The sequence below is a fragment of the Myotis nattereri genome (genome assembly GCF_964212035.1).
Source record: "Myotis nattereri genome assembly, chromosome: 13".
Taxonomy (NCBI): Eukaryota; Metazoa; Chordata; class Mammalia; order Chiroptera; family Vespertilionidae; genus Myotis; species Myotis nattereri.
The window spans coordinates 19922479-19934908 of record NC_138088.1 but is presented as its reverse complement, the minus strand read 5'-3'; the positions used below and the strand labels follow the sequence as shown (position 1 = coordinate 19934908).

The 12430-nt window shown below is 55.0% G+C and overlaps 1 protein-coding gene across 3 annotated transcripts in view; it reads right to left on the bottom strand.

The window, feature by feature from the left end:
• LRRC20 (leucine rich repeat containing 20) overlaps positions 1–12430 on the bottom strand; it is a 54314-nt gene that overhangs the window by 9779 nt on the left and 32105 nt on the right. The window contains exons 4-6 of one of the 3 annotated variants that reach the window (XM_081104591.1): positions 9090–9257; positions 4920–4996; positions 2335–2639 (exon numbers count right to left, since the gene is read on the bottom strand). In XM_081104591.1, coding sequence (XP_080960717.1) covers positions 2580–2639; positions 4920–4996; positions 9090–9257 — 305 coding nt within the window. In that variant the 3' untranslated portion in view covers positions 2335–2579. Of the gene's footprint in view, positions 1–2334; positions 4997–9089; positions 9258–12430 lie in introns of those variants that run through there. The other 2 variants (XM_081104590.1, XM_081104592.1) reach the window with 2 other exon arrangements.

The window sequence follows — 12430 nt, the reverse complement described above, 5'->3', positions numbered from 1 at the left end:
AGCGTCGCACTGATGAAATGCTCTCGTGCACACCTTTGCAAGTGCACAGGGTGTCCTCTGAGAAACGCTGAGCTGCGTGATTGCTTATTGTCTCCTACACGTTTGATCACTTATCCTGGAACTTTAATAGAGGTCAACATTAATCTTCGGTGCTCAGAGTTTTTTGGGTTTTTTTAAATATATTTCTTTATTGATTTCAGAGAGAAAGGGAGAAGGGGAGAGAGAGAGAAACATCAATGATGAGAATCATTGATTGGCTGCCTCCAGCAGGTCCCCTACTGGGGATGGAGCCCACAACCCAGGCATGTGCCCTTGGCCGGATTCGAACCTGGGACCCTCCCAGCTAGGGCACGCTCAGAGTTTTTTAAAAAGCTACCTTCCCATCCTTTGTGGAAATCAGGACATTTTCCATCTTCAGCTTTCTGGCACTTAGTTCTCTGTCATTTCCTTTAAGGCCATGATTACATCTGCAAACGCCTCCAGGACCCTGAGATGCCATTGATCTGGGCTGCAATTGTTTGTGGCTTAGTGCCTTCTTATCACTTATTTCAGGTTTCCATTTCCTCCTTAAGCCCTTTATGCCACCATTTGAAGTAACACGGCCTGTGCTCTGCCCTGCCTGCCTTCCTTCACAAGTTAAGGTTACACCACACAATCCCAGCCCCGAGCAGATTCCTTCCTGGTCTCCTCACGGAGACTCTGTCTTTGCCAGTTTCCCCAGCTTCCAGTCGCTGGGGCTTGGTATGTTGCTAACACCATTTTTACACATCCTACCAATCTTCCAGATCCTTCTGCATATTTTGTTTGTGAGGCCAGTCTCCAGTGGAGGGAGGTGGAAGGGTGGCTGCAGAGAGGCTGAGTTCTAGACCCTGCCTGGGAGGAGGAGGGCCCGCGCTTCCCCAGCCAGCCCCTGCGAACACTGCCTGCAAAGTGCTTCGAAATGGTCATTAGCGAGCTCCCCCCAAGGCAGGCGATCAGTGCTGTTATCTGCACTTCTAAACGGCAGGGAGGATTCTAATGGCTGACACACCCGCAGAACAAGTAGGACAGCAGGTCAAGGAGAGGCCAGGAGCACTAAGCAGATAAGCTCCAATCACCGAGAATCACCAAGACTCACCGAGGGCCCCAGAAGGCACCCGGGCAGGAGCCAGGAAGCCTGGGCGTTTGTGTGGGCTCTGCCGGGAGCTCCCCGCATGTCCTCAGGCAGGTCACTCCAACCGTCTGTGAAATGGGAGAGGTGTGGACCAGAACGTTCTCACTCTGACAGGTTACCTTTTCCTCTAGAGCAGGGGTGGGGAACGTCTGGCCCTCGAAATCATTTGGTCTGGCCCTGCCAAGGCATGAGGGGTGAGTTAATTAAATGTTTGACCCAACACAGCAGGCTGATTTTTAAGTTGGTAATTCTGTGTGGCCCGAGAATAATGTTATAAATATCCACATGGCCCTGGACAGAAAGAAGGTGCCCCACCCCTGCTTTAGAGAACCCAAGGCTGTTTCCTTCTCTGGGGCTGGGGCACGCTGAGCTGCAGCTCTGGCGGCGGTGGGGGGAGATGGGGTGGTGAGGGCCTCTAGCTCAGGGTGGAGTTCGGGTTCGCCTCCACAGTATTAGGAAGAACATGTCTTTGGGAAGATGTTGAAGCCTCTTGAGGACAGTGGGCAGCTCTCTGGGGGCAGCCGAATAATGGCTGACCTTGGCCAGGTTGCCCCTGTGCAGCCCCTTCACTTCACAGACAGGAAATGGGGCCAGAGAGGGGAAGGGACACGTCCACTCACAGAGCTGGTAGGGTTGTATCAGGGGTTAAATGAGTTATTCTCGCTGACGTGCTCAGACACTCCAGGTATCCCTACGCGACGTGTTTGTTACGTGAAAATAATGGAGTGTCTGGCTAAAAACTCCAGGCAAACTCAGGTTGGCCTTTCAGATTTAGAAAGAAACCTGACTTGAACCTTGAACCCAGGAGCGCTTTCCAACTTGCCCGCCTGTCTGCTCTGGGGGTCTGGGCTGGGACTTGGCATGTCTTACCAGCTCGCTGGTGTCAGAGCAGCTGGTCCAGATCCCTCTTGGAGAACATGGACCCCGAGGAGTGAATTGTTAAGGGTGTAATTTCTGGCATCAGTAAGGGAAAAATTGGGGGACAACAGGGTTCCTTTATCCTTCCCCAGGTGTCTGGGTCTCCCCAGGGCTGACGAGCTGCTCTGCAGCAGCACAGCTTTAGGGCATGCATCAATTCCTGCTGGCTGCCCCTGGGCCCCTCCTCTTCTCAGAGGGGCATGTTTGACCCCCAGGCTACGGGGCCTGTGTGGTGAGAATGAATCAAACACCAACAGGCAGGTGAAACCAATGCATTCTTTATTGCAGACTGAAGCTAAGGGCTCACACTGTGCTCTGATCTGGGGCTTCTCAGCTGCCCAGCGTTCCCAGAGGGGCCAGGGCACACCCTCCACGCAGAGGAGGGCACAGCTTCCAGAACAGCCCCTCTGGAAGGCCTGAGATGAGGACCTGGGGAAGTAGCAGCTTGGCTTTTGGTGGGGGTGGGGGGACCAGAAAGGGAGGCCAGAGGGCCGGGTAAATCCAACCTTCATCTCCTGGGGACTCCAGGTCCTCCCTTCACAGGAGTGCCACACAGACTCTGAAAGATCTAAGACAGTGGTTGGCAAACTCATTAGTCAACAGAGCCAAATATCAACAGTACTTCTTCAAAATAGACTCGCCCAGGCCGAAAACCGACTCCTGTGCATGGGCCACGAAGTTTCAATCGCACTGTACGTGCGCCCGCATGTGGTATTTTGTGGAAGAGCCACACTCAAGGGGCCAAAGAGCCGCATGTGGCTCGCGAACCGCAGTCTGCCGACGACGGATCTAAGAGGCCCGGGGTGGGAGTGAAGGGCTGCTTTAGGGAGGGCGGGGTGGGCACAGACTTGGTGTTGGGGGAAAGCTGAGAAACTCCACCTTTCACTCCCAGGCCATCCCCAGGGCCACCCCAGGCCCTGGCTTCTTAAACAGTAAAGTGCCTGTAGGAATCCCTGGGGATCTGGAGTGCGGGTTCTGATCCCGGAGGTCTGGGATTGGGCCTGGGGTCCTGTGCTTCTAACAAGCTCCCATAGGTGCTCATGCAGACCACACTGAGTTGCAGGCTCTGGCCAGACAATGCCTTTTTGCATATCAGGAAATGCACCCCTTCTTCAACAAGGAGAAACCCCACTCCAGGACACGGTGAGTGGGGCCGGGCTGGGCTGGGCTAGACTGCAGCCCACACTTGTCCCCGGCTGAACTCCGTAGCCCTGGAGATCTTATCTGGCCTCTTCGCCCTGGAAACCCTTTTCCCAGAGCTCAACCTACCAGGCCTGAGAGATGAGCAGGGTGAACAGGCATCTCTTGGGATGCTGAGTTCTCAGCTGAGTCTCTAGTGCTTGGTGACAGGCCTACAACCTCCCAAACTATCAGCTTCTTGCCAAGAGACAGGAGGCCTGGGCAGGGCAGCTCAGGGCTGGGGAAGGGGAGGGGACGGGGAATAGAATGGGAACATTCTGAGAAAGAGTCAGTGCTCTGAGTGTGGCAGAGTGGCCACTGGCGCACGGAAGTAGGATTTGGGTGGCCTGGTTTGCCCCAAGTCCTGGGGACTCAGGCATCTCCCACAGACTCTGACAAAAGTCCAGACCAGGTGGGCTGATCTGCTTGCTCCACAGATGAGAAGGTGGGAGGTAGATGCCTGCAGGGTCAAGAGGTCAGGGGTTCTCCACACCACAGGTACTGTCACAGGAAGCCAGAGCCCAGGCCTCCCCTGGCGGAGCCACGGGTTGTCCCTGTGCCGGTCCTGTCCCCGTGTTAGCACTGAAAGTCCCGAGCAAACACGGACGCAGGTCACCCTACTGCCTGGCCAGGCTCCAGGTTCAGAGCCTAGAAATGACGAGGTTATCAGGGCTTTGAGTGGTGACCCGGGGGCTGGCCGGCTACAGTCCAACAGTCCACAGTGCCGCCTGCGTCCAGGTGAACCAATGACAAGGCAGCCAGTCTGCTGCTGCCAGAGAGAGACTGTGCGGAGGGAGGCACAGGCGTAGATGGCTTTCTTTCTCTCTGGGCCACTCTCCTGTAGCTCAAGGTGGTGCCAGGCACAGCTAGTCACTCCAGCAATTTCTTAATCATGAGGAAGGACAGTGTCAACTTGATGTGCTCCCCAGTTTCCCTGCCTGATGGCCCTGGGGCTCCTATGTAAACATCGTCAGCCCCGCTGCAGCGTCCGCACTCTCTCCGCAGCTTTCCCACAACTCCCGGTTCAGGCTCCTGCCCATCCAGGGATCCACAGGGCTCAGGATGGGGCACGGAGAAGGAAGCAATAAATAGATGCAGGTTGTCTTCAGTTCGTCTCAGGGCAGCGACTGGCTCTCAGCACTAGAAGCAAGGCCTCAACCCACAGGGGCCCAGGAAATGCTCAGCGATGCTCAGCTGCGAGCTCAGAAGACACCGAGGAATTGAAGACTTGGGTGGCGTGTGTCCCCTAAAAGGCCTCCAAGGAGCCCAAGGAGGCAGAGACCCACCGCCACTAGCCCTTTCCCGAAACTGTAAGCCTCAGAGAGGGTGGGGGCCTGCCCAAGTTTGCACAGAGGCTCTGAATGCCCAGAGTCCTGGCTCTAGCCGCCCCCTCGCCTCCTCCTCTGGGCATTCCAGGGCCCTCTACAGCTCTAAGCTATCTATCCTGGACCGCTGCACCCCCCACACGCTGTTGGGCCCACCCATCCCCCGCCCTCCAAGCTCGGCCTCCCACGGGCCCTTGGGGCTCCCTCCCCTCGGGGTGCCAGGCCACGTGGCTCTGTCCCTTCCGGGAGGGCCTGAGGAGGGAGGCCTAAGGCCGGGGGGCCCGCGTGCCCTCTGGAGACACGAGCATGTCGAACTTGATGAGTGGCGGGGCGATGACGCGCACCTCGGCGTTCAGCGGGTTGAAGCGGAGGTTGATGCTGCGCAAGGCGGGCATGGCGGCCAGCTTCTCCACGGGCACATCTGCTGGGGAGAGGGACAGATCAGGGGGCGAGCCCGAGGAAGGTGATGGAGCAGGAAGACGCTGACACTCGGTGGGAGCAGCGCTCCATCGCCCACCGCACACGGGCTCAGCTCCTGGCGCCCGGCCCTGCGTGAGGGGCCATCAGGCTCCCCAGGGCACTGCAACCACATGCAGAAAGGCATCCGAAAAATAAAGTTGAACATCGGACTCCCGTTTATCCCAGCAATCCCACTCCTGGGTAGACCTGAGAGAACTGCACACAGGTCCTCAAATACTTGGTCACAGATATACACAGCAGCACTATTCACAGTAGCCGAGTGTCCCCAACAGATGAATGGAGAAACAAAATGTGGAGACAGTCTTTAAGAGCACGCAAAGAGCCGGCTCCTCACCCACATTTAGCATCCACTGCCCCTAGATTCAACATCCACGGCTGATTCTTGCCTGCTCTGCTCTGCATGTTGGTCACAAAATGATGCTTTTCCAACTCCAGCAGCCCCTCAGCATTACTCTAAGCAAGGGCCTACGCTTCTCTCCCATCTATCCATTTACTACCAATATGGCCTCCTGTTTCTTACAACTCATTATTGTATTTAATTATCTTGGTGCTCAAACTGTCCCGGATTTAGCCAGTAGGAGCTTGGAAGTTACAGTGGCCGATCCCAACTTTACCACTCTTTCTGCTCATTTAAGATCATTGTCTGAGAAAGAAGACCTCCCTTACAATTGGGAAAGTAAGAAGAGAAGCTCCTAGCTCTGGCTGGTTTGGCTCAGTGGATAGAGTGTCGGCCTGCAGACTGAAGGGTCCTGGGTTCGATTCCATGCAAGAGCACATGCCCAGGTTGCCGGCTCGATCCCTAGTAGGGGGTGTGCAGGAGGCAGCCAATCAATAATTCTCTCTCGTCATTGATGTTTCTATTTCTCTCTCCCTTCTTCTCTGAAATCAATAAAAATATATTTTTAAAAAATTCTCTCTCTCTGAAAAAAAAAAAAAAAAGAATAGCTCCTAAATAACCACCAGGTGGGAATGAGTTAGAGAGGACCCTGCCAGAGAAACCACATTTAGGGAAACAAAATGAGTTGAAGGCGAGGTCACTGAACCTGAGCGAGTGCCTCCAGCTCCCACTGGTGAGCCACGCTGCCGCCCACCCCGGCCGGACTGCAGGCTCCCGAGCACACGGTGCTGGAGCGCAGGCCAGCTCCCTCCACTCAACCGGGGCTCCTGGGCCTAAATGTGTACTTTGGGAACCAGCCCACTTACTGTGGCTCTGCTCCCGCTGCCTCTGACTTATGGGTAAAGCTCCTTCTGAAGATGCCAGGAGAACCAGGAGAGGGGATCTGTGGGCCCTGGGCCCAGGGGTCAGTGGCAAGAGGAACCTGAGGGAGGGAGGTAAATCCACATGTGGCAGGACAGTAAGAAGCTAGGAAAATTCCTGGGCAAGCGAATGGGGAAACAGACAAGGAAATTAAACAGGGCCAAACCGTTTGGGCAGCTTGCAGCCGGCTGGTGAATCACGAGACCTTATCTTCCCAACCAAGGACACTGAGAGCAAATGGCTCATGCCCTCCTCCCTGACCAGGGAGTGCATGGCTTAAATCACCCTGCCTGGGAAAACGGAGAACAAAGACCCAATTAATGCCGCGTGTGCCAGCTAAAGCCAAGGACAGATGAAGTTGGGGAACAAGTAACAAAAACCACATTAAAGCCAGACAGACAGACGATAACAGTAAAACAGACCAAAGCACAATCCAAAACTCCCCCATGTGCTCATTTTGATGCATCAGCATGTGAACAAGGCACCTGGAAAGCTGGTGTATATCCTGCTGGAACCCTCCCCTAAGATTCTCTCCTGCAGAAAAATAAAAGATGAAAATCCCTCAAGACAAAGACTCCTCTAGAGCACGCCCATGCTCCTTCCTGGGCATGAACATTTTATTTCTTCCGAAACTCTAAGGGCCCCCAAGGGACTTGCAACCAGGGGAGCAGTGGGCAGCAGCAGCTCGACCCAGGCTCACGCCCTGATCCTGTCTCCAAGGCCCCCCTTTTCTCTGACTTCCCAGTGAGCTAACAGCAGCCCTGCTTTGGCTCACTTCTTCCTTATGTCTCCAGGGAGCCAGAGCAGAGCACCACTTAGGCTCTCCCCTATTGTTTCTTTCTTTTTTTTTTTTTTGTTAACCCTCACCTGAGAATATTTTTTCCATTGATTTTTTCCATTGGTTTTTAGATAGAGTGGGATGGAGGGGGGAAGACAGAGAGACACATTGATGTGAGAGAGACACATCAATTGGTTGCCTCCTGCACACACCCCAACCGGGCTCGGGATTGAGCCTTCAACCGAGATACATGCCCTTGACCAGAATGAAACTAGCGACCCTTCAGTCTGAGGGCTGAAGCTCTAGCCACTGAGCCAGACCGGCTAGGGCTCCTCTGTTGTTTCTTCTATCCTAAATCCTTCCTCCGTTTCACTGTCTGTCCCCAGCTTTAATAAACATACTCTCAAACCCACCTGGACTCATGTTGTGAAATCTTTCCTACATGAAGTCGAGAACCCACACACTACAGGCTGGCCTGAGGAGGAACTCAAACCTGCTCCGGGCCAACTGTGAGCTCTCTGGATGTAGATACACACACACACACACACACACACACACACACACACACACACCAGACAGTCATTGGGAGGAGGAGGAAAAGGGAGGTTACATCTTCTTCAGAGATAGAATGGGATTGGTGGTAGGAGGTGGTTCTGATCCAACTTGGTGGTTCCATCTCATCTGCACACTGGAACCATCTAGGGAGTTTTAAAAACCATCATCAGAGATTCTGACTGAATTGGCAGGGGCTGTGGTCTTGGAACAGGGTTTTCGTAAAGCTCCCCGAACGATCTGAACGTACATCCAGTTCGAGCACCTCTGATCTTCCAGTACTTCCATCCGGGACGCTGCCCACCTGCTCTGGCGCATGAGGTGAGCTGCCAGGAGCAAAGCTGATTGCCTACCTGGCCTAGGAGGTCCTGCCTCACACCATACGCTGTCTCCTCCACCACAAAAGAGTTTCCTTCCAACCAGTTATGTGGCTTGTGGCTTTCTATCTCCCTACGGCTGCGTGCAAACATCTTCTCTCCTTATGCAAAGCACTGTCCTGGTTGCTGGGGTTCTGAAGCAAGACTGCTTGGGTTGGCAAGACCTTGTGCCATGCCCAGGTGCCATGACCTTGGCCAAGTTACTGACCTTCCCCGTGCCTCAGTTTCCTCGCCTGGAGAGAGTAACAGTTTCTGCCTCATAAAGTTATGGGGAGGTTTAAACATGAGCACATTTAAATGCTCACTGAATATCAGCTGTGTGACTGACCATGCCACCAGCCCCATGAGAACGGGAGGGCGCTTTGTCCATCTGTCTCCAGCACCGTGTCTGGCACAGAACAAGCTGCTCAATAAAAAATGGCAGCTGGTGAACGAAGGAACACTTCCCCAAAGCCTACATCCATGTCCATGTCCAGACCCGTGCCTGTGTTCCGAAGTGCCTCTTATACCCTGAATAGGTCCTAGCAAGGCTGAGCTCTGAGATGCAGAGCATGGGGCTGCTCTCCAGCACTCTGGACAGAGACAGGGACAGGCAGCATAGGCGACTGGGGAAGGCAGAGAGGGTGTTCCAATCCTGTTTCCCAGTGGCCCCCGCGTGCTAATGGTGAAGAGCGCACTGTGGGGACCAGGAAGGGGAGCCAGGGACTCGGGGAGGAGTAAATGTGAAAGGGTCTCAGAGGCAGCCTCGGCTGGCAGAGAGATGCCAGAGGGACAGCCTGTGGCCCAGCTATGCAGGCCTCTCTGTGCGGAATGCTGAGGCCTTCTACCTCTCCGGTGAAAGCAAGTGCCCAACCCAGCCCCTGGCAGGTGGCAAGGCCTCAGAATGGTTCCCTTCGCGGGTCCAGTGCCCTGTGCTCAGCCATCTCAGGCCAGAAAGCCCAGCACTGCCCTCCGGTCTCTGAAAATGTGACTCCACAGCCCCATGCCTGGTGCCCCTTGATCCCTGTGAGCTTCACTCAGGAAAGGGAGTTGGAGGAAGGTGGTGCTGGGGGGGGGGGTGTCCACTCACCCACAATCTCGTTCTCCTCCAGATTGATGGTCTCCAGTGCTGGCAGGGTGGTGAGCTGCTCAGGAAAGTCGTGGAACTGGTTCCGAGACAGGTCGATGGCCTTGAGGTGCTGCAGGGCACTGACCTCGTTGGGGAGGCGGTGCAGGAAGTTCCCTTCCAGGCGGAGCTCTGCCATGTGGGGGAGGAAGAGCAGGGGGGGTGAGAAGGAAAGCAGCCTAGAGATGCTACCAGCTGCCCAGGCCAGGAAGGCAGCAAGGACGCCCCAGGCCAAAAGGAAGTCCTCCCCACCCAGGGTCCAGTCCATGTTTGTTTATGCAAGAGTAGGGGTAACTCCCACCGCTGGTTGGGGGTCATTTCCAGCTGGGCTCCCTACTTTTGGCTTTGGAATGGAAGGCTCTCCCAACATTCCAAAGCCTAGACAGCGGTCAGGTGGTCAGGACATGCTGGCTCCTCCCTCAGACCAGGCCTCCGCTCCAGGCCTTGATGGGATAGGTCAGGATGGGCAGCCGGGGCTCCTCACTCCTGCAGCTGACCAGACGAATATGGATGGGCTCCTGCTCTTAGAGCAGCTACTCCAGAAGCTGACCAGCAACCCGCAGGGACCAGGGTGAGGAGGTAAGCAGGGCTGGTGGGAGTCCCTCTGCTGGGAACCTGCCCCAGGCTGGCTGGGATGGTGAAGGCTGAAGCTGAAGTGCTGTGTTCTACAGAGAAGCTGGGTGTCCACAGGCACCGGGGGCAAGGAGAAGGGATGAGAGGCAGAAACCCAGAGCCATGGTGGGAGGTAAGGGAGGTGGCATAACGCAGGGCCTAAGTGTGCTGCCCCTGGGGACCCCACGGCCTGAGTTCACACCCAACTGTGCCACCTACGACTTGTTCGCTCCGTTATCTAACCGCATTAGGTGTGTCACCTCACCTGTAGAAAGGGACTAGCAGTGCCCGTCTCAGAGAGTTGTTGGAGGATTACATCGTTAACATGGGAAAAGCGCTTGGCTCGGTGCCCAGGACAGAGTACACGTTCCTATGTGCTATTGTTATCATCACAGCATAGGGCTGCTGTGAAGACTGCGTGTCTGCAAAGCGCTTTGCACAATGTCTGGCACACAGTAGGTGCTCAGTAAACACCAGGGAGGAACCTAAGGAAGCAGAGGAAGCCAGTGGACAGCAGGAGCATGGGAGAGACAGAGCAGCAGAACTGCCATGAGAGCACCCACAGGGGCCTGGAGTTCTGCTGGTTTCCCAGGCCCCGTCCCCAAGTGACCTCATAGAGTCTCTCCTTTGTTAAATGACAGGCGAGCCTTCCCACCTTGTCTGGCAAAAAGGAAACTGAGGCTCAGAAATGCCAAGTGACCTGAAGAATGACCTCAGCTCTTCTCCCCGAGGCTGGCTTCATGGGCCTGTGACCAGCACAGTCACACAGGGCCCCAGGTTCCCGAGGGCCCAGCACTCGTGGCTGAATGTTCTGCGCTGCCGTCGTGAAAGTCTGCAGCGAGAGGCTGTTCCAAGAGGTGACCACTCCCTGCAAGCGGGACCCGGCCATAACAGCAGTTGCTTTCTGCAAACCCCCTGGGGACTGTCTCATCGTAACTGATGTTCACTCTGACATACATCAGCATCGTCCCTTGCCTCCTGTTACGTGCTGGTTCCTGGAACAGGTTGCTGTCCTGACCTGGTCAAGCACGCGCAGCAATTCCCTGTACCTGGCAGCATCTACCTGGCAGCATCCATGAACTAGTACCTGTGACTGTCCCCCCGCTTTACTCCCCAGAATTCTTTAGGATCCATTCAGTCTCACAGCCGCCTAAGACATGCCTCGTATATGAGTTTCCCTTAATAAACTCTGTTAATTACCAGACCGGAGTGGCCAGCCTCCTTCTTTGGTCTTTCCCTGCCTTCCTCTTACGAAGGTAGATTTCCAGTCTCAGGGCTTTTCCCTGGATCTGCGTGGACTAACAAAGTCTTAGTAATTTTATCCTTGAGTCTGTGTTTTATAAGTCGAGCGAAGTCCTGGAGTATCAGCTTATACACCGGGTCCTGACTCCCACCAGCTCCCCAGGCACCCAGGACATGCTGGGCTCCCCCTCTTCACCCCTATCCTGCAACTGTTACAGCCCTCTCTCCCTGGAAGGGGCCTGGGCACAGGGAGGGTCAGCCGGCACACGTGCCCATGGTGTCTTGGGGTAGAGCACGGTGGCATCTGTCCCCTGGTACTCCTTGCCCCGGGGCGGGCAGCACTAACATGTCTGCTAGGCGGCAGCTGGAGGCTGAGTCTTGGCAGGAGGAAACCTCTCGCTCATCCTGGCCTCAGGTACTGAGCATATCCTGAGGCAGGGGGTTAAAGATCCCTGGGATACCTGGCTGGACCTTGCCAGGTCCTACGCCTGGCTAGAGTAAAGTGGGGTGGTCTCACATGTGTGAGAACTGTTAGGCTCGAGGGCATGTGCACGTGTGCCCTTCATTGTGAGGAGTTGGGGGGTACCCTAGGCATTTGTGAGCGGCCGCACTTCCTGTCTTCCTCCTTCCAACCTTCCTGAGTCTGGCTGGAGTTTCCCTCTGGCCACTTGAGGACCCTCTGGAAACAAGCTATGAAATCCAAATGGCATAATTTTATGACCCCATATATGGGTCAAATGCTGATATTTGCATTTAAAACGGGCGTTGTACAATATAAAGGGGAATGGTAAAATTCATACTAATAATTTAAAGTTTCAATATTTTCCTGACTTGGAAGGGCATTAAATAGCAAGTGAAAATCACCAAGACACACTAAGAGAGCGGCCACAGAGGCAAGGAAAAGGCTTCTCATGTTCCTTTAACAGTACTTTCCTCCTGCCTGTGAACAGGGTCCGACATTTTCACTTTGCACGGGGCCAACCAGTTACGTAGCCAGCCCACCTGTCCCTCTGCATCCCCCACGATGCAGCCGGGGTTGTGGGAGATAAAGGGCTCCGAGGTCCCAAAAGCCAGTTCCAGGGTTCCGCAGTTGGAACAGAGCCCTGCGTGAGGGCCCTCTGGACCCACCCACCTGAGTGCCAGCCCCACTGCAGGCACCTGCTCTGCCGTGCTGTCTGTCTCTGATCCGATGGGGGCTGTATCGGATTCATCTTTGTTCTCTGCACTCAGCAAATATGTGATAAGTGATGACAAGAGGAAAACAGACCTGCCTGTTTGAGGGGACCTGGCTGCCTCTCATTCCCATTTCAAGGACATCCTGAACACAAGGCTCATCAGCAGAGCCACACGAACCCCGAACCCCTCCAGCAGCCAGGTCCTTAGACAGTCACGCCTCAAACCAGAAAACACCCCTGTGCAGGTCACAGGTCCAAGGTCAGTTTTGGAAGGGA